General features: G+C 35.9%; 1 protein-coding gene across 2 annotated transcripts in view; it reads right to left on the bottom strand.

The window, feature by feature from the left end:
• The window catches only part of Ubr3 (Ubr3 ubiquitin ligase), a 452715-nt gene that overhangs the window by 357165 nt on the left and 69200 nt on the right, over positions 1-26350 (bottom strand). For both annotated transcript variants that reach the window (XM_090383419.1, XM_090383420.1), the window contains exons 5-6: positions 17972-18082; positions 849-982 (exon numbers count right to left, since the gene is read on the bottom strand). In XM_090383419.1, the coding sequence (XP_090239545.1) occupies positions 849-982; positions 17972-18082 (245 nt within the window). The remainder of the gene's footprint in view (positions 1-848; positions 983-17971; positions 18083-26350) is intronic.

Here is a 26350-nt window from a genome sequence, read left to right as displayed (position 1 = left end):
CTTCCTCTTCCCAAGAATGAAAATCAAGCTGAAGGGTCGAAGATTTGGCAGCACAGAGGATATCCAAACCAAATCACAGGCAGAGCTGAACGCTATAACGAAGGACTTTCAGGACACATTCAAATCATGGGAGAAGCACTGGGATCGGTGTTTACTCTCTCAAGGGGGGGGGGGCTACTTCGAAGGTGAAAAATAAGACCCAGGGTGAGTCTAATTTATTTTATAAATACATTTCAGGAACTTTTGGGTAGCACTTGCATATATATAAGTACATTAGAGTATAAATGGAGGAATGCTGACCACATCAGATGTATGGAAAAAATAAAGTATGGAAAGAATGGAAAAAATAAATAGGTACAAATAAAAAGTAAATTAAAATAAATTTAAATAAAAATACATATAGTACTTAATGCTATAGATCCAATGATTTTAACTTCATCAAGGTTCAGCAGCCAAAACCAATGGAAATACAGCAAGAAGCAAGACCTCTGTTTCTGAAATGACATATACATAGCAAGAGGTAAAAATGTAGGCTGACATATATTCATAGCCAAATCTACATCAGCCTACATTTTTACCTCTTGCTACATATATTTCATATCAGAAACAGAGGCCTTGATTCTTGATGCAGAAAATGTATCTTTGTTAATACATCTGATGTGGTCAGCATTCGTCCATTTATACTCTGATCTACTTATCTATATTTCATTATGGTCGTTGAGTATTTCTGCTATTACTGGCAGTGCCCCTTGTCCATAATTCATACCAATTTTTAATTATCATTTTTTTTCAAGCCGTTACTATTGACTACAAATACTTGTTATTAATACATTATATATATATGTTACCTTATAGCCTTGATCAGGAAGCATATTCAAAAGGAAGCAAACCAATTTCTGAGGGAATTCTAATTTAATAGTCCAAAAAACCAACTCTTCTAAGAAAGTAACATGTTCAAGTTCTGGCTGTAAGCTTTTTATATCTACATGTAAAACAGAATGTAAGAAAGAGATGGTGTGATTTGCTACAAAAAGAAATATTTTGGGAACAGCTTCTGGAACTTGTGTCTACCACAAGTTATCAGATTAACTGAGCCCAATAAATTAAAAAGTACACAATCAAATACTTATCTATATAAATATACAGATAAGTAGATTATAGATAATCATAATGTTACATGAATTAAACATGTACAATAAAACATTAATTAAATCACATGATTATATTAATTACATTACACAAATATAAACACAAATTAGAGGCGCCTCCATAGCCAGGTGGGAAGGAGCAGCAGTGCGTAGCACACGCTTCTTGATTAGACCAGGGTTCGAGTCCGTCACCACCACCAAATAACAGAGGATGCGGAAAGGTCAGGGAATGACCACCGCATATCCCAGAGCAATATGGCCTTAGTTGCTAATGCTCTTAAAAACCAAATAACTAACAAACACAAATTAGATATTTCAAAGTAATTACTATTATGCTTTCAATATATATACACTGCATACTGAAAGTAAACAGAAAATACATTTCCTTAACATGACCCATAGCATACTTTCACCAATTTATGACTTGTTAACAGAAATATTTCTTCATTCTGCCAAAAAAACTTTTAATAGGGCATATGATATTGGATTCTATACTTGCCCTCATACTTGTTTCTAATTCACCAGCACTGCATTATTTTTCATAAGCAAAAGTGCCCACACTGGCCTTTGAGATGGTGGGAATTGTTCCACTGAAAAGCACATAATTTTATCATGTGCTTTTCATTTCCTTCATAATAAAATTTCATCCAACTGGAAAGTTACTGAGGATGTCAGAATATTGCTTCTTCCCGAAAGGTACCATTCAGAGCATAACAACATACCACAAAGGTATCTAGGTGATGCCCAAAGAATTTGTTTTAGTCTGAAAATAAATTAAATGGAAATGCATTGGAAAAGGTACCTTCAGAGGGACAATGAATCAGAACATTTCAGGAACATTTCATTTCAGTAAAATGTTCAAGTTCTGGCTGTAAGCTTTTTATATCTACATGTAAAACAGAATGTAAGAAAGAGATGGTGTGATTAGAGTCTTACTGATTTCAATCATGGGGAATCACACAACAGACATCCTACAGTTGGGTGAATAATAGAAATACTGAAAAGGGAGTTGAGGAGGATTAAACAATATGCCTAACCAGAATATCTTTATTCTGTCTGTGTTTTCTTTATCCAAAAGATATTTACTTGGAGACACATGTTATCACCTTCCACTTTTGCTCATCTGTTCTTTGCAGGTGGGTCCTTTTGTAAGGTAAATACTTCAGATACTAATTTAATCTCTTTCCCACTGATTTAAAGTGTCAATAATGAATTCATGAGTCAACTATCCAAGTCACTTTGGGGCATGAATTCTTGTTAAAAAGTTTTATAAGTACCTACTTGTCACATACAAAGAACCCTTTAATGACAAATCTGTCTTGGACATAAGCTCCACAACTGGAGAAAACTGAGGTCAGATCACACTTTACATGTCTCATACTCTCTCAGACCAATCTGAAAGAGCAAGACATATCTCATCATGACACAGGTTGTAAAATAATGCCCTCGGGATTTATCAATAATCACCACAAATGTCTGTCAAACCTAACTTTTGCACAAATCTTAAAAAGATTTATGCAGAAATCTAAATCAGTTATGACTGTTGACAGCGTGGATGAAATAAAGAATGATTTATAAGCTTTCACAGAAAATAACATTGCCAAATGTGAGTTTTTTTTATAAGTGTAGTTTTAAAACCAGATTAAATAACTTATTACACAATTTTGTAATATGCATTATTTACCAATGGCACACTGTTTTTTTGCAACGTGAGCAGAAAAATTACAAATTCAAGTAAGTATGTTTCCAAAACATTTACAAATTTCTAAACACAAAGTGGCTGTAACTCAGAAGACCAATGACAAGAAGACATTTTGATGATGCCAGAAAATACCTCCTTGAAAGATTTTTTGTAATACAAAAAGAAACACATTCCAAGTGAGTGTACATTATGAAAAAAAAATAATCTAGACAACTGTTATGCTCATGACTTGCATTAATACTTGGATTTTCATTAAAGAAACTGGTGCTGTTTGGAAGAAATATTGCCAATGTAATCACTGGAACCACAGAAGCCAATATGCCCTTGTAAAAGTGTATTTACTTATATCCAAAGTACTTTAAAGGCAACAGCCACTCGACTTCTTATAAATGCTCTTTCTATGCTTTGGCTATAAGCACATTAAAATCCTGCTGTTCTGGACTCATGGTCATTTATTTCTCAATTTCAGCCTATTGGAGGCCAATGGCAAGGAATTTTTGTGAAAGCCCATCACATCTTCAGGAATTCAAGGAAATTACAGGTGGACTTGCATTACACCCTCAGCATGTTCTGACTAGGTAGGGATATGGCTATATAAAAAATTTTTGACAATGTAAAAGACAATGTCCATAGTTTAGATAGAGAAATGTGTTTCCAATATACATCACGAAACAACTGCCTGAAGAAGTTAATCTACAATGATCTCTCATTTACTATTTTTTGCTTGTTACATTTACCAAATCACATCCCTGGAGAAAAGGGTTGAGACTATTTTGAAATCTTTGCAAGTAGTTACTGATATTAGCTGTGAACCAAGGATAAGAGTTGTGCTGGTGATGTAAAATGTAACACAGTGTATTCTACTAGTGAAGGCATAAAGAAAATAAAAAAATTTGCCAACGATATTCTACTGAAACTAATGAGAATTCTGTAAATCACTTTTTTAAAGTAGAAAGAACATTCATTCATTCACTCACTCTCTCTCTCTCTCTCGCAAAACATTTTTTCTGATATTTAGTGATTTCTATGAAATTTAAATTTTGAAATTTTCAAGAAAATTCTTTTGTTATTACTGTAAAAAAATTAGAACAATTACCTGCTTCTGTTCATTAAGAATGCTGTAATAGCATTTTGTATGTACAGTGATATTTTCATGCATTGATGATTGGTATAAATTTAACCCTTTTGTACACTCATCTTCAATTGTTACACTAGTAGTCTACTTGGGTCAAAAAGACCCAAAAAAGTAAATTCAGTACAATGTTGGCATTTACAAATTTTTTTTAATAATCCCCCTCCACCTGGTTATTAATAATGTCTAGTTTGCACAAATTTTTAATGTCCTTTTTGCACAACCAAATTTTTGTATTAATAGTTGCAATTTTTTTAAAAACATATCCTTCTTTTTTTGTTTTTCAGTTTGATGCTGGCTTTCAGAAATTTATAATGCAGAACATGCTACATAACAATGCAAGTGAATGTTTCAGGTTTGACACCACTTTGCAGAAGTTCAATGGCTGCCAATAGATTATTTTTGTTGAAATTTTGTTACAAGATAAAATACACATCACAGAAAGTTGCTACAGCAATACATAACTTTTGAAAACAAATCTATATGAGTAACACGAACTATAAGTAACATTTTTTATTCAGTGGACAATGGGGTGTTTTCTGTTTGCCGCCAGCTTTTACAATTTGTAATGAGGCTGCCAATAGCTGAATTTCCTTGAAATTGTTAGTAGATGCAAGAAAAAAAAGAAGAAAAAAAAAAAACTGAAGAAAACAAGTATAATACAGTAGAACGGAAAATGACCTAAGGGTATGACATATTAACAAATAAAAATTGAAAGATACACATACATAAGTTTAAGATGATTTTTAAGTACTATTTCAGAATTTATAAATATTTTACTCTCTGCCTATGGGAAACATTTTTAAACTGAGGTTTTCTTAACATTCTGTTCATTAAACTCATTAATAAGTTGGAAGAATGAGCTCCATTGGAGTTTCAACATACCTTAAAAGGTCACAATTACAGTAAGACAGAGCAATAATCTACTAAAGTAATTCAGAACTATTCACAACCATCAGAACTTAACGCTTAACTTGATCTATGGATCCAATTATGGATATCGATGAAAACAATTGCAATACGTTACTTCCATTGTATCATAATGTTTATACTAAAAAGGTTTTAGCGCTGAAAGCCTCGGACTACGGAAAATTCACTAATCGAACAAGTTAGCGCCAAGCATCATTTTAGTTCGTAATAAACCACCGAAGTAGGTGAAATGGCATCGTTTGTTTTATCTGATATTGTGAATGCCTTCATGAGTTGCCCAGATATTGAACTAGCTTGAATAAGCAACACTTTGCCAATGAATTCTTGGCAGTTACCACCATGCCGAGAATAAGTAACATTAGTCTTCTCCATTGGCAAAGCATTGTCTATCAGAGGTAGTGCAATATCAGGGTAACTTATTGTGAAGGCATTCACAATATGAGATATATGTATATCAAAAATGATGCCGTTTCACCTACTTTAGTGATTTACTATGAACTAAAATGATGCTTGGCACTTGCTTGTTTGATTTCCAAATGTTTATATTGTATAATATTTTTTAATATTAAAAATAAATTCCTCTATTTAAAAAACGTGTTAAGTAGGACGTCATTATAATAATACACTGTGTATTCTTTATCACAAACTTTTTATGTGCGAAAACCTTTTTACCCAGGAAACTTCTTATGTGGGAAAATAATACATTACATTATGTAGAGTTGAAATTGGGACTTAAAAAAACCAAACCTAGAACAGGGGAAAACTTCTTATGCAAAAATTTCTTATCCAGGTTCTACTGTATATACATTTTATTTTATTTTGAAAAACAATTTGTTGTAAGTGTGTGAACTTTTATTTTTCTCTGCATACAAAGAAATTACAGTGTACAGTAAACCCCCGCTATTCGCGGGGATTACGTTCCTGAGAAATGTCGCGAATACTGAGTTATTGCTCCCATAGTAATAAAGGGGGGTTCCGCTCCAAAGTATGAAATATATAAGAAAAACTAGTCTAAAATTTTGTCTATGTATGTATTATATGTACCTTCATAATATGACTATGTACATAGACAGTACATAGTGAAATGCAAGCATATGGCATCGAAACGAAAATAAGAAACAATTTAATATTAAATGTAATATTTATTAGAAATTTCAAACAAATCTTTCAAACCAGCGCCTTTGCTAGCAAAAAAAAACTTATGCCGCCAGTGCTATCACCGGTTTCGCTAAAGTGTTGATAAAGGAGTTTTGCCTTTTCACGAATGAGTGAACTTAACGGAATTTTATTTTGAGTTCGGTCTTCTATCCACAGATTTAAAGCGTTTTCCATTTTTTCTAATTTAACATCACGAGTTACAGAGCAAATTTTTGAAGCAATTAGCGCGTTTTCACGGACACTACAGCGGATTTTTTCATTGATCATACCGTTGACTCATTGATTTTATAATGTTTTGCCACTGAGGAGACACTTTCACCATTAGAAATTTTGTCTAATAACTCAATTTTATTCGCTAATGTCATCACCTTCTTTGATATTTTCACATTTCTCTTGTTATTCGTAGCCATATTTTTGTACAGGTTAGAAAGAACTTGTCCACAATAACCGACACTTCGTCCGTTAACACACTTGAAAAAGTCTGTTTTACACTGCAAAACGGTAGATTTATCACTTTTGTAAGCATATCAATTTATAAATTTATTCAATTTATAAGCATATAAATTAAAAGCAAACGACGAAAACTTCCATTACAAGCGCATAACACATAACACTGAACAAGGATTAGCGAAAAACATCCACACTCGCGATTTTGTCACCCCTCTCGGCCCACCCACTGAGCGCTGTTTTGACCGGGAAAGATAATTTTAGCCACGCCCATGTTTTTTTATGGCGGATAATATTCACGGCGCTTTAAAATTCACAATTTTTTTTAGGTTTCATTTTATATTAAATCAGCAATCGCGAATATGCGAAACCGCGAATACAGATACCACGAATAGCGGGGGTTTACTGTAGTTTCTTTTCAAATCTAAACAAGTGAGAGCATGAAGACACCTTAGTTGAGCAAACCAGGTGTGGCTACTGTGCACTAGCTAGTTTATAATTTGTTATGGTAAGACCATAAACCACTGATAGTTCAAAAATTCCAGTGCCAGTTTGGCAAGGACCAGACCCACTTTCTTACATGAATTAAACTTAAAAAAGGCTTAACAGCATTTTCATATTTGATCCAACATTTTTCCTGTTTTCCCAATAACTAATGGAGATTTGTGGAATTTTAAATGGAGAAATCAAAGAAAACATTTCTGTTGAAAGTTAGCAGAAGTTAGCAGAAAATTATAGCATGAAATCGCTGAAATTTGATCCCAGGCAGACTACCAAACCCTAATAGACCTAGGTGGCTTACAAAAGAGTAAGTCATAAATTCCTTTTCTGGAGTTTATAGCCCCACTTTTATGGCTTTTTAGTGTGTAAATATCTGAACTTATAATGATAAGTTTGTGTAACTCAGCAGTTAATAAGAAAAACTGAACTATGTTTTCGTAGCCTCCACTGCACCACACAACATCGAATCATCATCTGAACACGAGTGAAATCCTGCACAGTATATACATGGCTTTCAAAATTATGCATACACACTTTAAAAATGTATATTTAATGAACAATATGCACCAATTTAATTTTCTTAAACTCATATTATAGCTTAAAAATAGACAAATTTAATTTTTGTTTTATTTTATAGACACCTTTAAACCGATGGAGAGTACCCAATTAAGGTTTGAAGAAAGAAAGGCAATTATAAAATAGTATTGGAAATATGAAAATGTCAATGAAGTTCAGCATGCTTGGAAATCACAATATGGAACAAAAGTGCCCACACGTTTAACAATTACTCGCTTGCAGGATAAATTTGAGGAGCATGGAACCATTCAGAATATCAATAACTTAGCATGTGGCAGGAAGAGGATATCAAGAAGTTATGAAAACATTGAAGCTGTAAGAAATGCAATCTTATGCACCCCAAGAAAATCAACAAGACGGTGTTCAAAAGAGCTAGGTTTAAACCATACAAGTGTTTTTAGAATGAAGGAATTAAAAAATTCAAGTAGCAGAAAACATTTCATCTGATTTGTGCATTTCAGTATGTAGATCTGTTGAAGATAGATGCCACTCATGCATTAATGCTGTTAGAGAGTATTTTGAACAATTAAAGTAAAGTTTTATTGTTGTAAAAAAAAAAAAAAAAAAAAATTTTTTTTAGTCTTCAAAGTATCAAAAAAAATTTACATCTGTATATATTGTTCATTAAATATAAATTTTTAAAGTGTGTATACATAATTTTGGAACACCCTGTATACAGTATCCACAAGTAAAGGGAGAAGGATATGTTTAAGTGACTGTTCCTAAGAGGTATCACAATAGTACTCATAGGACTAAGTGAACCTTGCAATACTTTGCAGAAATAGTTTTCAAGAATACTCTTCAGCAATCGTTCTTCTTACAGCTTCAGCAGTTGTATGTTCTGTGTAAGAAATTCTTAAGAGCTATCTACAGTACTTCATTTCAAAGGCCAGTGGCCTTTTATCCACTTTCAAAATTACTGTCCTTCCCATACTTCTGTCTAAAGTATAGAGATCAGCAAAGATCAATAAAGATATCCTCATTTCTGGTACATTATTATCACACCACAAAGGCTTATGGAGTAATACATTTCTCCAGCAAATTTGCTGGAAAATGTAGTTAAATTTGCAGTTCTCATTCTTATATTGTGTACTGATCTTCTAACCATGGGTATATAAATACGTCTTACAATTGTTCATTTCTTGGGCAGAGCAAAGCTTACCATTCTTAATGATTTGTGAATATTAATAATCAGCGAATATTCTTAATTGCTTTTAGAATTCTATCTTGCAACAATATTGCTTTTCATCAATAAATCTATAATCAGCTGATCTTAAATTAGTATTAGTAAATGACAAATAATGCAAGTAAGAAAGCTTATAAGACAGTGGTGCGCAAACTGTGGGCGCAACCCCCAGGGGGGTAGCAGGATAAATTAAAGGGGTCGCGGCAATTTTTAAATAAAATTATTTTTGTGTATATAAAAGCTAAAAAACCTTGTTAAAATTACTTTTTTCAATACTGTAGATGTAGAAACCTTAATACTCAAAGTCTGAGATATGAATGAACCCTATAGAGCCACTCTTTATTTTGTTAGGATGCCATTCTTTTTTATTGTCTGCTTTGTGAATACGCCTCAATTTACTTTCTGGCTATGGACACACACAGAAAGCAGCTGACTAGTGCAACTTCTCAGTATGTATTAATACTTCTCAGTACACTTACTAAACAGTAATCCCTTTAGATCTTAATTTGTGTTTCCTACAGCACAAATTCTCAAATTGCCTAAAGGCTACAGGTGTGAATATGCAGTGGCAGTAAATATCTTATATAGTAAATCTGTTGCATGCACGCTTTATTCTGCATCATAATTCGGTGCTTTCATGTCAACTTAGATGTGTTTTTCATTCTGCTATTTTTATTATTGCACGTTTCATTGTTATTATCATTGTTTTTGAGTGAAAAAATATTTTTTTTTTTCCATGAACATTTGGGTAACTAGAACACAAAATGACCAAGGAGTGATAACAATAATGTTCCTACAGGTACTTCAGAAGCAAATAAGGTAAGAAATATATCATGTGAAAATTTGGACATTAACGGTATTTCAAGGTGCAACCACCAATTTCTGGTAGAGAGCCATCATATTCCAAATCAAAAGGAATGAAAAAGAATAGAAAATATAAAAAGGAATTTATGAAGTATGGCTTTACTTAGTGTTGTTGATGATGAGCAATGTCCTGTGTGTGTAAATATGTTACAAAAAAGTGGCTAAGGAAAGCATGAAGCCTATTAAATTAAAAAGACACTTACATATGAAACATCCAGAGCTAATGGAAAAAATTGAATCCCTTTTCAAAAGATGTGCAGACACCATAGAAGGTTTGAATTCTTTCGAGAAGAAACATATGGCAGTTCCTTGTAAAGCTTTAGGAGGAAGTTTGAAGTTTCATATTTAATAGGAAAAAATTTGTAATCACACACTATTGCTGAATCTCTTGTTCTCCCTGTGAAGTTTTCAAAGATGCAGTAAGTGTGGTCAGCTTTATTAAAAGTAGAAGCTTAAATAGCAGACTTTTCACTATACTTTTCAACAAAATGGGATCCATTTATGAAATGCTTCTTTTATATATGAAAGAGGTGGTTGTCCAGTGGTAAAGTGTTGTGACATCTTTTTGACCTCAAACATGAAGTTTTATTGTTTTTATCAGATGACAATCAGAATCTTGCTCAATTGTTTATAAATCAAAAATGGCCTGAAAAACTTAATGATTTAAATTTAAGTCTTCAAGGACTGGGAGCAAATATATTAACACTCAGTGGTAAAATAGAAGCCCTCAAAGAGAAATTTAATCTTTGGAAAACTGAAATGTTCCCATGTTTTTCTGATTTTAATAATATTAACATTTTACAATTTAAAGATATCATTGCCACCTACCTAACAATGCTAATTAGAATTTTTCCAAATGATTTAATGTATCGCCAGGAAAAAAAAAAAAAAAAAAAAAAAAAAAAAAATTGTATTGGATTCATGATCCCTTTGTTTTTGAAATTTCTTCATCTCCCGAAATTACCATTCAGCAAAAGGAAGATCTCATCAACCTGTTGTTGACAAAGCATTACGTGCTCACTTCAAGACTACAACTTGTGAAAAATTTTGGCTTTCTCTACGAGACGAGAAATTTTGCATAATTGTATCCACAATTATGGAAAATGGTGATACAAACATTGCTACCTTTCGGGTCTACATATTTATGTGAGGTTTTTTCTCAAAATTAACAGCATTCCAGACTTGATCCAGAAGTTGACACAAGATTAATAATTTCAAATATCGACCAAATATTATTGGTTATCCAAGCTCATCCTTCTCATTAAAATTGTTTTGTAATTGCTCTTTTTTTTTTTTTTTATTGTTTTGTAATCTTAATTGAAGAATAAGAATTTGATTTGTTGTTTTTGCTGTATTCAATTAAAATATTAAACAATTATTTTAGTATATAAATTAAAATGAAACAATTTTTTTATTCCTTTCTCAGTCATTGAATATAATTTTCTACTATATAATTTATAAAATGCTATTTTTCCTCGCTAAAAATCTGGTCATCCTACCTAGGGTTTTATGTTGAGGGGTTGTGTCAATTTTTTATTCAATAAAGGGGGATGCAAGCAAAATAAGTTTGCACACCACTGTTATAAGACATCATTAAAAAAAAAAAAAATTCCACATCACCTATCCATTCATTCTAATAATAACAGTCTAACACTTTTTTTAAATTTATTCAAACTACATACTTTCATAACACCAGATACATTTATTCCAATAATCAATTACTTTCTGGCTAAAAGCAAATTTTCACTTGTCTATCCTGCAACCAACCCTTCTCAATTTAAATTTATATCAGATTACATGTGTCATTGGTGCAAAAAAGTAAGGGTGGCATCAGCATTTAGTTTACTCAATCCATCTGTTTCCTTTCAGGTGCCTAGTTTCCAAGTGCTTCAATTTACAGAACTGAAGTTTCATGGTAACTGTACCTTTTTGTGTCCCTGCTTAATCTTGTTGCTCTCTTCTGCACCCATTCCAATAGATCTGCACCCTTCCTAAAATAAGACCTCCAGACCTGTATTGTATTCAGTACTCAAGGTGTGGCCATTGCCTTATACAACAGGATAATCTCCTTGTCCCTGCTACCAAAATTCCTATATGTCATTGACAAAACCTCGTGAGCTATCCCAGCAGCCTGCCAACACAGCTCAGTGAACTTCATGTCGCATTATACAATTATCTCTTCATTCATTCTCCACCAATGTAAGGATGTTACCAACCAAATGGTGGTATTACTGCTGAGTGGTAATTTGGGTGGCAACTGCCACTCAAATGGTGGTATTGCCACCCAAATACCACTCAATTCTGGGATTACTGCTACCCATATGCAGTACCTTGCATTTATCAATGTTAAACCTCAACTGCACTTTTCAGCCCATCTGTCCAATTTTTTTTATGTCTTGTAGCAATAGTATGTTTCAATTCCTGTCATTAACCACCATATAAACCTTTGTATCATCTGAAAATTTAAACATGTAATATGCCTTCAACAATATTGTTAATAAATATTAAAAACAATAAGGGGCCTTCAGAGAGTCCACTAATAACATTAGTCCAAGAAGAGCAGTGCCCTTTAATAACCATCCTCTGTCTTCTGTCACTAAACCATCTGTTCATCCATAGCAGTAACTTGTCCCTAATAACACACTGCTCCGATTTATACAAGCAATCTTTCGTGTGGAACAGTGTCAAAAGCTTTAGTGAAATCTAAGTATGTGAAATCTAAGTGATGTCAAAATTATCTCATGCATCCCTTTCCTCTGTTACTGTACTGCTAATCAGATTGTTCAGACAAGATCTCCCCTTAACAAATCCATGCTGTAACTTCTGCACAACTGCATTCCTTCTTTAACCAGTGACTTTACTATTATTCCTAGAACAGAAGTCAAGCTTACAGGTCTGTAATTATGCACTTCACCCTTGGAGAGCAAATTCTTTTCTACTTTTCTTTGCATTCCTAGCCAGAGGTTTGTCACCTTTCTGAATAGGAGAGGCATTTGCACATCTCCGATCTATAAGGACTTGCCTTGCCTCCATGTTCTCTTAATGGTCAAAGGTTTAATTACCTCCTTTGTTGCTTCTTTTAATATAACTGGGTAGATTTCATCAGTCCCAGATGCATAATTTACCTTTAACATTAACAACTGCTCTTCCTCTTTCTTCTCAGTTATGACAAAATCATTTAGCTCTCACTTATCAGTTATAACTTGGAGTACTTCTAGTATTCTCATCCCTAAAGACTTCTTCACTGGTGACTGTAGATGCAAAATATTTAACTCTTCAGCAACCTGAAAAGGATCATCAATAGTTATGACATTCATATCTAGTGGGCCAATGTAGTTCATCCCTTTCTTTCTGGTGTTAACATAAGCAAAGAATTCTTTTCTACTTTTCTTTGTATTCCTATCCAAAGACTTATTATAATCTGACTTAGCTTTCCTCCCCACTCCAGCAACTTGACTGTAGACTAGTTTTCCTCTACTACTAGTCACTTTAGTTCATCTGCATCTATTTAGGTCCAAACGTGAAAATTCAGATATATGCTCTATAAGCACCTGCTTCCTTGTATCAATTTGCCAATATTAATACTAATAACTTCACACTAAACTGCTGACGAGATAAATTTAACAGACTCATTTTGATAGGAAATAACTGAACAAGTTTCTGCCAAGTTCTACAAAATTTTTAATCAATAACACAAAAAACAGCTAAGAAAGAAAATATTTTCTATTTCCAATCAGATGTTAAGAAGAATGTAGAAACATACAACTATTGAAGGAATACAAAGTATCCAAGTTTTCTCCTTCACTTTCAAAATAACAGTGAAAGGAATGTTAATTTTTCTTTGATATCAACTGCATTATTCATTCAGAGTTCATCACAGACAGTCAAATCATTTAATCGGATTATCATGTGGAAATTCTGAACAGTAATGGGTTCTCTTCAATGCAAAAAGCAAGAATCTTTGGCCATTTGGATGAATTTTTGCAAAATGTGCCAGCTCACAATTCACTTCCAGGCAGATTTTTTTTTTTTTTTTTTGGGAGGAGGTGAAAACAAAGATCACATGTATTCTACTGACCAAAAGTATTCACATGCCCCTCAATGAATACTGTGTACTGTATTAGAGGTTCACTATGCACACATAATATTGGCTCAGACTTCTCAATATACATACCATGGTCTGCCTATGCAATAACTTAGAAGTCAGAGCAGATTGGAACTTAAGACTCAATTTGGGATGGTGGCTGGAAACCATATCAGTAATCTTTTTGTGCATACCATGCGACTCACTGAATATCCCATAATCCACTGAGATAGATGTTATTCAAAAATGGAAGATGACAGAAGATACCTCAATGAAAAAAGGGCTAAACAGCTCACAAGCCAGGTTCAACAAACTATAAAGATGATAGTTTGTGCATATTTTCTGTGGAAAACATCACAGAAAAGGGCCAAAAAGACACAGGAACAGCTGTCAGTATGCCAACCATCTGCAGGATGCTGTATACGCTTGGGTTCGATAGCTGGCCAGCTGCATATAAGTCAAATATCACAATGACTATTACAAAATTGCATTTGGAGTGGTGGCATTTCCAAAGTTCATGAACTTTAAAACAGTAGCAAAAGATTTGGTGTGGCATTCTGATGGTATGTATGGGACTGTTTCAAGTTGGTCTGGACTTTGTCTGTTGGTCGCAGTGCCTAAAACCATGAAGTCCATAGCCCACTTGGATATTCTGTATAATTGTGTGCTACCGAGACTGCTGCAGAACTACAGGAATGTGCCATGTCAGTATCAGCATGACAGCACTCTGTATTGTAGAACTCTGTATTGTAGAGGCTTTTGCAATTATTAATGACCTAGCACAGATTGTTCATTTACCTACAAGAATACCGGACAATCCTAATCATACAGCCAATACGCTTGATCTTTTTCTCACAAACAACCCTTCTAAGTACACGGTCGAAGTGAGAGGTCCTTTAGGCACTTCAGATCACAACTTGGTGATTGTCTCTTCTCCAATGGAGCCTTTATCTCATGGCTATTCCCAACCTCGTGTTGTTTGGCATTACAAGAATGCAAAATGGGTGACCTGCGAGACTTCTTTTCTTCTTTTCCTTGGTCAGATTACTGTTTCAAAACTTCTGATGTCAACATTTGCTCAGATCGTGTCAGTGAAATTATTCTTGCAGGAATGGAATCCTTTATTCCACACTCCACTCTAAAATCTCGTCCTTTATCTAAACCTTGGTTTTCCAATAAATGTGCTAAGTCTGTCCAAGAGAAGAATGTTGCATATCATAATTGGCTTGTTTCTAATTCTTCAGTTTCATTTTCTGCTTACACCAAAGCTCGCAACAATTGTAAAGCAGTAATTAATCAGTCCAAACTAGAGTTTGAACAGGCTAAGAGTAGAAAACTTGCTTCTTGCCCTAATGGTAGCCGAGCATTCTGGTCTCTTGCCAAAGCTATTGGCCGCAACTTTTGCCCATCTCTGCTCCCACCTCTGTCCAAACCAGACCGTTCTGTTGTCACTTCAGCCAAGGATAAAGCTGACCTGCTAGCATCCCATTTTTCTTCCAGCTCATGTATTAATGATCTTGGTAAAACACCTCCCACCATTCCCAACACGCTCCATTCAATGCCTCCTGTGGTCTCCGTCAAAAGGATATTAGAAGGATTTTGATGAATCTTGATGCTAAGAAAGCTCCAGGTCCCGATGGTATTTCTCCACTTGTTCTCAAAACCTGTGCTCCTGAACTTACTCCTATTCTTTGCCACCTTTTTTCTCTTTCTTATTCCAAAGGTGTTTTTCCTTCTGCTTGGAAATTTGCTCATATCCAGCCAGTTCCTAAAAAGGGTGACAAATCCCTCCCATCAAATTATCGTCCCATTGCAATTACTTCTACTCTTTCTAAAGTAATGGAGAAATCAATTAACCGCCAACTCTTAAACTACCTAGAAACCTTCCGTCTGATCAACAATTGCCAGTATGGATTCCGTCAGTGTTGATCCACTGGTGATATTCTGGCTTATGTTACCCATTTATGGACTAATTCAATGGAAAGGTTCGGTGAAACACAAGTAGTTGCTCTTGACATCTCAAAGGCTTTTGATCGTGTTTGGCATAAAGGTCTTCTAAACAAGCTTCCATCTTATGGTTTTCCAACTGTTTTTAGTAATTGGTTATCCAGTTTTCTCTGTGATCGCTCACTGAGGGTGATGGTAGATGGCTCTCTGTCTTCTAACTTCTCCACTAATGCCGGTGTCCCCGAAGGTTCAGTTCTTTCCCCCACTCTTTTCCTCTTGTATATCAATGACCTTCTTCCAGTGACTGGCAATCCTATCCATAGTTTTGCCGATGATAGCACATTGCATTCAACTTTCCACTTTGAGAAACCTCGTCCTGCTCAATCAGCTTCAACTTCTCGAAAATCTGCTACCAATTCCTTAAATGCTGATCTTCAGGTAATTCTCCAGTGGGGCAAAGACAACTTAGTTGATTTCAACCCTTCTAAAACTCAGTCTTGTCTTATATCTCGCAAAAACGATTCTTCTGCTCCTATGCTTATGTTTAGTGACACTCCGATTTCTAGGCAAAATGATATATCTCTTTTGGGGATTACCCTGACTTCTAATCTCTCTTGGCACAAGTACATTACAAATATTGCTTCCTCTGCATCTAAAAAACTTGGTTTTCTCTTTCGCTCTCGGCGTTACTTTTCTTCCAAACACCTGCTCACTCTGTATAAATCGCAAATCCGCCCTGCCATGGAATATTGTTCCCACATCTGGGGTGGTGCCCCCAAAACCTCTCTCAGGCTTCTTGATTCCATTCAGAACTTTTCTTCCAAACACCTGCTCACTCTGTATAAATCGCAAATCCGCCCTGCCATGGAATATTGTTCCCACATCTGGGGTGGTGCCCCCAAAACCTCTCTCAGGCTTCTTGATTCCATTCAGAAGAGGGCAGTTAGGTTAATTAATGATTCATCTCTAACAGAGTCTCTCCACTCGCATTCTCATAGACGTACTGTTTCTGCTGCATGCCTTTTCTACAGATACTTCCATGGGCACTGTTCTTCTGAATTGGCTTCTTTAATAATTCCCGCACTCTCTTTCAAAACAGTCAGAACACGTGCTGCCACCAGCCAACATCCATTTACTGTCCAACTTCAAACCCACAGAACCAACTTTTCATCTTCCTCATTTATTCATTCAACTGCCGTTTTCTGGAACAACCTTCCTTCATACGTATTTCCTGAAAATTACAATCTACAGAAGTTCAAGTCCAATGTCAACAAATATCTTGTTTTGTCTTCTCGACCTCCAACCCAAGCATGGTACTAAGTACTATAGGTTCTAATACCTCTCGTGTTTGGGGGTTCACATAAAAAAAAAAAAAAAAAAAAATTCTCGGCTTTTGTTCAACAGTGACCTGTACTTGTTAAGTAATTCTGCCGGTCTCCTACTCCTAATATCATTAGTGCCAACGTGTACAACTATATCACCTTTTGTGCCCTTAAAAGATGATATCCGCTCTACAATGCCATCAACCTTTGCCCCTGGCAGACATACTCTGGTCCTGTCCCACCTATCCTTTTTACAAAGCATGTTTCCCGTTTCCCTGACAATAGAGTCACCAACAACTACTAGTTCCTGTGGGACCAGCGTATTCTGCTTTGGGGGTTGCCGCTGTGTTGCGTGATGACCAAGTGCAAGCTCTGGCGTTAATGTGGGCAGCTGAGAGCTTGATGGGCCCCTCAATTTAGATCTTTCGAGGGCATCCACCCTGTCCTTCAAACTCTCATATAGGCCCATAATAACGCTGAGTTGTTGCCTGATTTCCTTACACTCCTTACATCGCGTGCACACACAAAGACATCCCCCATGGCAATATCACGTTACATTCCAGTGAGTTCGGCAAACATTTCACAAGTCGCACATTTTTTTAGGCTCTGATGCGTTGGAGAATTGCCCCCCCTCAGTTCTCCCCCGAGTCACAGCACTCCTGCCACTTTGTGCCCGTTGCTTTGCTGCTCTAGTTTGGGGCATGATACCTTAATTTAATAAAATAAATAAATTAAATTAATTAAATGTCAATACTGCGCTATCTAATAGAAACAGTGAAGCATATTAAAGAGGTGGCCTTACCATGGTTTGTTTTTGAATTAAAAGCCCCTTTTGCAACTATCTACAGGTGACTGCATACTCTGGTCACACAGTGTATATTAATAAAAGTATCTTTATTATAAAATTAATCTTGTTACTTTATGATCATGCCAAATATGTTTCACTACAGACACAATTTCAGAATTTCACTTACGCTTATAGTCATCAGGAACCTCACAATTCACTAAACTTGTTTTAGCTACATCATAACACTGCAAGCTTTTCTTTAGATAATTAACCCTCTGAGAATTGAGATGGTCACATTCTGAAAATAAAAAGATGAAAAATAATATGTTATATGCATATAAACCTATATAAAGACTTGGCTGAGAATAAATTTCTTTAAGTCTTTTAAATAAATTTCTTACAGACCATGTTTTACTAAATCTGATTTTACACCTAAACACATATACATATACATCGAAGTTCTACAATCCAGGGGTACATAGGAACATGAGAGCCAAGGATAACCAAATACTTAGGTATTATTATTATAACAGGAAATGTTTTTAGAAATGGCTAAAACCAATGGTAAAAACATTTCCAGCTAAACATATAAAAAAATTGGTAATTTTCAAGTCAAATAGGGTCATACTCAGTCAATAAATTCTCAACTACAGAAGTCAGTCTACAGTAGTTGGAATGATATTTATCTAATCCCACAATCATAAACCACATTGAAAAAGTCCAAGTTCAGCACGCGATAAATAAATCAGTGTAATTATATTATATAAATATAAAAAGTCAACATTAAAAACACAAATGATACACAATGATGTTACAACTATTAATACATTAAGCGCCTAAATAGATTAGAAAAAGGACCTTTAAATAAGACTGAAATTTTCATTTTAAAAAAATTTCATTAGAACAAAACTTTGTAAGCTTTGTTATAATGAAACTAGTATTAAAAACAATTCTGTACAAATTATTTTTAAAGTCTATCAATGTATAAAATGTGTTTGTTTATGAAAAGAAGAAAACTATTTGTGAAAATCATGAAAGGTAAGGGCTGGAAGTAAAAAAACACTAGTTTTGACCACAGTATGCATACATTTGAGGATATGCATAAAATATGAGAGTATAGCATCAGTTTTAAAAATAATATATATATACATACAGTTAGTCCCCAACTTACATAAGCTCGAGTTACAAAACTTCGGACTTACTTAAGTTTTTTTGGTAAAATCATACAGATACTTTCTATATAATTTTTAAGAATCAAGGAACAATAAGTTTTTATTTTCATTCCAATATAAACTATGTTGGATAATAACCTGCAGTGTAACTAGAATCTAAGTAAATAACTAGAGTTAACATTTCATTTTCTACTTTAAAAATTCTGAAGAAATAATGGACAACATGTGTTTGAGACAGGTGAACTATGTCGAAAAACTTCAGAGAAACCCCCCATAACATTCAAGCCACATGAACTGTGTCCCATTGGCTATTTCTTCGGAGAATTACACTCTAGTCCTTCATCTCTACATCCGTTCCTTCCTTTCTTTCTGGATTGTAGTCAGTTCAGTTTTGTTTGAGAGCAAAGTGGGAGCTTTTGTTTGCATTTTGTATGTAATATTTGTTACACATGTCAGGTTATTGTGGTGAAGTTTAAATTATGTTGTTCTACCATTTTCAATAACTTCACATCGAACTATCATCATGTAGTGAGTGCTTCATTTGCATGTCGTAAGGTCCAATAGCATCATTTGTAATTTAATCCCGTGATGTTCTTTAGAGAAAATTTCATTTTGATATCATAAATCTACCAAGAAAAGGAAAGTGATCAATTTGAATCAGAAAATTAAAATAATAAGGATGTATGAAAATGGCCAAACATTAACAAGTATTGCATGGAATTTAGATCTCTCAGTGTCAGCAGTGAACACAATAATGGATAAAGACAGATTATGTGAAGCGGCGAAGGTAAAATCCTTCGCTGCTTCACCAGTGAAGTCAACTAAAATAACCAAGGCTAGAATGGACTAATAAGCAAGATGGAAAAGTTACTTATCGTGTGGATGGAAGACCAGATCCAAAAACACCACCATTTACACAACTTTACACAAAGAAAGCACTGCAGAGAAATTCAATTTCAAGCTCAATGAAGTTTAAAGTGAGTGGTTTTGTTAATGGAAGGCCGGGGTTAAATGAAGAGACTGTGGCACCTATCGAGGAAGCTTTTCAGCAAGCCCACGAAAATCATTACGATGGGCATCTCTGGAACTCAGTGTTCCTAAAACAACAGCGTACAAAATTCTTAGAGTGAAATTGCACAAACACCTTACAGGATTTAAGTGAATCAAATGTTGTGGAAGAGGACTACCACACTTTCTGTCAGGAGTTTAATGAAAATGTTGAAAATGGCATCTTATACCTCTTGAAAATCTAATGTTTAATGATGAAGCAATGTTTCACATTAGTGAAATGGTTAATTACCATATTTGAGGGGGACAGAAAACCACAGAAGGAGTCTGGGGACATGAAAGGGAAACATCCTAATGCGCTGTGAAAAACACAGTTGTTTTTTGTTCTTTCTTTTTAAAGAAACAGTGGTTAATGTAACAATTCTCTTGCAATGCTACAGGATTTTTTTTTTTTTTATTCCTGAATTGAGACAATTAAGAATTGAATTCAATATGGTGTTTTGGCAAGATGGAGCACCTTGCCATTCCATTTGGAATGTTTGACAATTTTTAAACAAAGTCTTCCCAAACAGATAGGATGGCAGAGGTGGGGCAACTGCTTGGCCAGCTTGCCCACCTAATTTGTTCCCATTGACCTTTTTGATGTGTCAACATCTTTGGTGACATCTACTAAATTTCAGAAGGTAGTAAAATCAATTTGTCATGATTTTGCAACGCTGAAATGACGTCATTTCCGTTTCATAACAAAGAAAAATGGAGTCGGTAGAGGAGATTGTGCAAAGGATCATGGGAGGTCCTTTATGTGATCTTGGATGCGCCCAGAGCTGGCATAAACCAGTTGGTAGAGGAAAAACTTTTATGATTTGGGGCATGCCACTTAGGTGGCTTTGGGCTAACCACTGCCGCCCATGGCAGAAACCTTTTGGTAACCTGAGAAATGGATATCTTGCAAAATTTAAAGTACAGTAAATAATTTAAAGCAAAGGATTATGAGAGGTGATCTTGGATGTGCTCAGAGCTGGCATAAACCAGCTGGTTGCAGAAAAACGTTTATGATTTGGGGCATACCACTTAGGTGGCTTTGGGCTGACCATTGCCAACCGGTGGCAGAAACCTTTTGGTAACCAGAGAAATGGATATCTTGAGGGCAGTGACCTTGGATGTGCTCATAACTGACATAAACCAGCTCTGAGCATATCCAAGATCATTACATTACATGTGCTTCAGCCTTACTAGTTGAAGTGCATGTAATGTAGGTGTTACAGTACCCATCTGTATTACTGAAGCAGTTGTATATTTCCATCAAGAGGCAAATCATAAATGTTTTTCTGCAACCAGCTGGGCTGGTCAAGAATATTTGAATCTGTTCGCAACTGGGGGATAACACACTCCAAATTACATGTATGAGTGGAATCTTTTGCTTAAATTGGTCATTCTCATTAAGTTGCAGAAGTTCTTGTTGGTCATCGAGTTTTCACGTTTCTTTGCAACTGCGCTGAGTCAGTTGAGCACGGCGAGCTTCAGATCCTCATTCATCTCGCTGTTTGGATGATTGTAAAAGTTTCGAAAGGGATCTTTTTCTAGCAGTCGTGTTACAAGGCTATGCAGGGTCATTACCGCATGCTTCATCAGGGTCAACGTCGTCATTGTCTTGACATATCGTCTTACATATTTCAACTGTTTGTCCAAGTCTGATTCATACAATTTACAATCTAGTATGAGCTCTTCGTTGTTGTTGTAGACATATTTCATCCCTGACAGTATCTCTGTTTCCTCATTGTGAAATGGAATGTACAGTGTTACCATCTCGCGCTTGTACTCGTTGAGATCCTGAGCCAAGTCACAGTTTCGATAGTGTATTATGCATGGATACTGTCGTTTCTTGCAGATCACTGCATGTGCAATTTGTGACAAAGCATGACAGAGTAACATGATCCAACATGATAGGATGATTGTAACAACAAAAATACTTGTATTGTTGCAATCATACTATTAAACAAATGGCTATAATCAAATGGGTAATTAGGCTATTGTTCTAACCTCTTCCAAACGTTGATTCGGTAGAGTAAGTAGTGGGCATGAGCATAAATTGCATCGTTCAGGATTTCAGTTCTAGCTGTTCGAAATTTAGTAGGTGTCATCAAAGATGTTTACACATAAAACACCTTTCATGCGTACAGGGTACACACATGATTTTTTATTTTTATGAGGCATGTTAAAAGTGTGATCTACTCCTCAAACTTCTGCTCTTTAAACAATCTTCATAACAGGATTTCAAATACAATTAATGCCATAACTGAAACACAACTGGAGACTGTTGATGGAACTGCAAATATCATACTACACTTTGTATCAGTAATGATGGAGGTTGTGTTACGGTTCAATCTTATGATTACATAATCCTAAAAACTAGAATAAATTAACTTTACAATGTATTTTACAGACTGTTTTTATCTCATATAGAACTTAAGTTATTGCAGTTTTAAAGTGCAGAAGGGCTTTATGGACACATTATATATACTCCATGATATTTTTAAAAGTGCTTACCTATTATAATTTTTATTATTTGACATTCTCTTATGATTGGCTTCAATTTTCTGTACTACTACTGTAGTTGTCACATTAGTTTTCATATTTCTTTTCAGTAAATTTTTGATTAAGATGTTCAAATTTAGTTGCAGGTTTTTTATGATCTGCCATCAATATTACATCATTTGAAAAGACTCTCCTTTAAATTATAGGCTTTAACTTCCAATATCTCAACTCTAGCTATTTCATTTTTCCCCTGCTTATCTCTATCACAACGCCAACTATCAGGAAGAATAGTGGTGGACTTAATATACAGTCTTTAATGAACCATGTCCGTAGACTAACACGGACCCATCCATGTTAGTCTACCTTAGTGTAGTTTATTTCCTAAGTCTTCCGGTTCTCAGGAATGTGTCTTGTTCACATAGACCCAGCTGGTGGGGTGTCCAAGTTTGGTAGTCATCTCCACTTGTCATTCATGTCATATAGGTCCCATCCATGTTAGTCTACTTTGGTATAGTTTGTTTCCTGAGTTTTCTAATTCTTAGGGGTAGGTCATTTCTGGTGTCCCAGTCCAAGCGAGCTGAAGAACAGATGTTCTCTGGTTATAGTGGTAGTGGGTTGTGGGCTGTGGCGAGTTGGTTTCTCCTCCTCACAAACAGTGCCTACACGTAATCCGAAAAGGCTTGATACTCCTCCTTCATGTCTAGGTGGTGATGTTCTTGTCCCTGTGGTAAGTAGTGGATTCTGGTGAATAAAACACTACATAGGTCTTCATAGAGCTGGCAGTCATACGAGGTGCTGCCAGCTCTCCAGCCCCCTGTAAGTGCAAGTTGGATCATCCTTGATCCCAAGTAGAGACAGTTTAGCATTAACTGCCCTGTGTCCAGTTAAGAGGTAAGTTATCTGTAGAGAACCAGTTTGGTGAGGTTGGGTAGTTTCGTTCAATATTGGGTAGAAACTTTGTGATGTCTCCCTTTTGAGAGGTGCTGCACCTTTCCTGCCATGCTTGCTGCAGGTGAGTTTGTATCCTCTTCTTTTCCATATTTCTGTTGCTGGTTAGGTCAATAGCGAACCCCAGAAAAGTCTGTGAGGTACCTTTGTCTAGATAGTACAGTAGGCCATGACATACGATTTCTAAGCACAGTGAGCACCTGCAGAGCATGGGTGCTCACTGTGCGGCAGGCACGGGAGATGGTTAGGAGGATGGATCTGTGAATTTGGTCTGTAATATATCTGTTTACTGTTGTTGTAGTTTTTTGAAACCATGCACCGGATGCGTAGGTGACAATCGGAGTGAAGATAGTTTTGTAGAACAGTTGGAGGACTTGCTTTTTCAAGCCCCATTCTTTACGTGTGACCCTGGTGACCATGGCTGCGTAGCATCTTATTTTCTTACGGAGATATTTCAAATGGTCCTGAAATGACAGGTTTTGGTCCAAAATGTCTAGGTATTTCAGTTGGTTAGAGAATTTGTTTGTTTCCTGCTCAATTTTTATTTACAGAGGCTGTCTAAGATCAAAGCATCCCTTTAATAGGATGGAATTTGTTTTTGTGGGGGATATTTTGAGTTGATTTCGGTTTGCCCATTCTTAGAGAGTGGTCAGGGCCCAATTTGTGAGGACCTCTAACGTGGCTCTTGAGTTTGCCTGTATCATCAGAATGAGATTGTCCATGAATGCCTGAGATTGTACTTCATGGAGATCAATATTAAGAAAGGAGTCCAAGACGATATTCCACAGTAGTGGGCCAAGGGCCGAACCTTGAGGGCAGCCCCAATGGACACGCCTGGAGAGTGTATCATAGGGAACGGCGACTTTGATGGTTCTGTTGGTTAGATAACTTTTGATGGTGTTATAGAGGTTTTCCGTCATGTTGGTTTCATGCAGCCTCACCAGGACGCTCAGCCACCAAAGTGAGTTGAACGCCCCAGCAAAGTCCAGAGCTATCACTAGGAAGTACTTTGTATTACATCTGTCAACCTTGGTCAGGGGGTGAGTTAGGGCATCCACGGCGGAGGTGTTCCGCCTGAAGCCGAACTGGTTTGCTGAGGCCAGGCCAGCCTCATTGTAGTAATGTTGGATCCGTGTGTAGAGTAGTCGTTCAAATAGCTTACTGATGACTGTCAAAAGTGCAATGGGCCGGTAGGAGTCCAGAAGGTGTGGTGGCTTTGTTGGATTCTTTAGGATGAGTTTAATGTTCGCCATGTTCCAGGAAGTTGGGAAGGTGCCTTCACTGAGACAGAGGTTATATACGTTTAATAGCAAGTTCGGGGCATACTGTACCATTTTTTGATAATTTTGGGTCCCAGAAGGTCTGGTCCCTTTATTAGGCTGCTGCATTGCAGATCTCTTCCATGTTGAAAGTGTGCTCTTTTGTTGCTGTTTGGCAAGTCTTGTTGGCCTGGCAAACTCAGGTCTGTTCTGCTGTCATTATTTGTATCTCTGAATGAAAGGCAGCATCAAGAATATTGTTGATGGTGTATTCCCAAGTCATACAAGTCATAGTCATGTATCCTTTGGCTGTTTTAGTGGCTTCAACTACTTGCCCTCTGGGAAGTTTGTTGGTGACAAACTTGTATACAAGTCCTCAAGGGTCCTAGTTTCCAGTGGTGGAGACCAGGTGCTCCCAGGATTGATTTTTGCTTTCTCTAATTTGTGGGTATAGGCATTTCTCGTCTCTATTATTGAGTGCAGTGTAAAAAAGTGGAAGTGCTTAATAGTGTAGATCAACCCATTAAAAAAAAAAAAAAAAAAGGGCTAAGGTAAAGAAAGCCAAGAGAACCATGGAAAACTTCGGTAAACTTACTGAGAAAATGTGTTTCCCGCTACCGCAGCTTCTCCCTGCATTCTCAGTAAAAAATGGTGCGTGTTATCAATAGGCAGTAGAAGTCGATAATGATGTATTGATTAGTTTTTTCTCATTATTAAAAGCAGATTATCGGAGTTCATGAGTGGGCTGAAATTTACTTATGGGTACACCCCACAGACTGCCTCAGTCTTAGAGTGTTTATTCCCCCTTCCTGCTGTTTTAACCTGATACGAAAACAACTTCTACAGATGGCAAGTGTTATTGGTAGTTGCAGTAGAAGTCGTTTTCCTATCAGGTTAAAACAGCGGGGGAGGGGGGGATAAACACCCTAAGACTGAGGCAGTCTACACAGTGTGCCCATTAGTAAATTTCAGCCGTGAAGGCATTACACTCATGAACTCCAATAATTTGCTTTTAATATTAAGAAAAAACTAATCAATACATCGTTATCGACTTCTACTGACACTCCTGATGAGATGCCCCATCTGTTTACAGAGAATGCATGGAGAAACTGAGGGTAGCACGAAATGAGTTTGCTTGGTAAGTTTACCAAAGGTTCCTGTGTTGGCTTTCTTTAGCTTCACCAAAAATTGCTTTAAAATTTGGTATTCCTGCCAGTAGTGTGTTAACCATTCTGAAAAACTATGTTTTGATTTTCAGACTGTTTGAGGAAATGGGACCCAGTTGGAAGCGTGCAAAATTTTGCCTTTATGAAGATGTAGATGAAGCAATTTTTAAGTGGATGAAGTTGATTCGAAACCAAACCGATATCAGGACCATTAACAAAATAAAAGGTTATAGAGTACGCATCTTTTCTGGTGCACAAAAACATTCAAAGCCAGTTCTGGACAAAAACATTCCAAGCCAGCTGGACAAATTTAAAGAGCACCATGGCTTACTCGAAAAAGTTACTCCTGATTAAAGTGGAGTTGCAATTGAAGAAGACTATACCAATTGGAAAGAAACAGTTTTGGAAAAAAAAATATTCAACATTGATGAAACAGGCTTGTTTTTTAAAAGTGTCAAGCAAGACACTGACCTTTAAA

This window comes from Mastigoproctus giganteus, chromosome 10, assembly GCF_048544385.1.
Source record: "Mastigoproctus giganteus isolate SK-2022 chromosome 10, ASM4854438v1, whole genome shotgun sequence".
In the NCBI taxonomy this organism is placed as follows: domain Eukaryota; kingdom Metazoa; phylum Arthropoda; class Arachnida; order Uropygi; family Thelyphonidae; genus Mastigoproctus; species Mastigoproctus giganteus.
The sequence above is the reverse complement of the archived record's forward strand: the minus strand, read 5'-3'. Positions and strand labels throughout refer to the sequence as shown.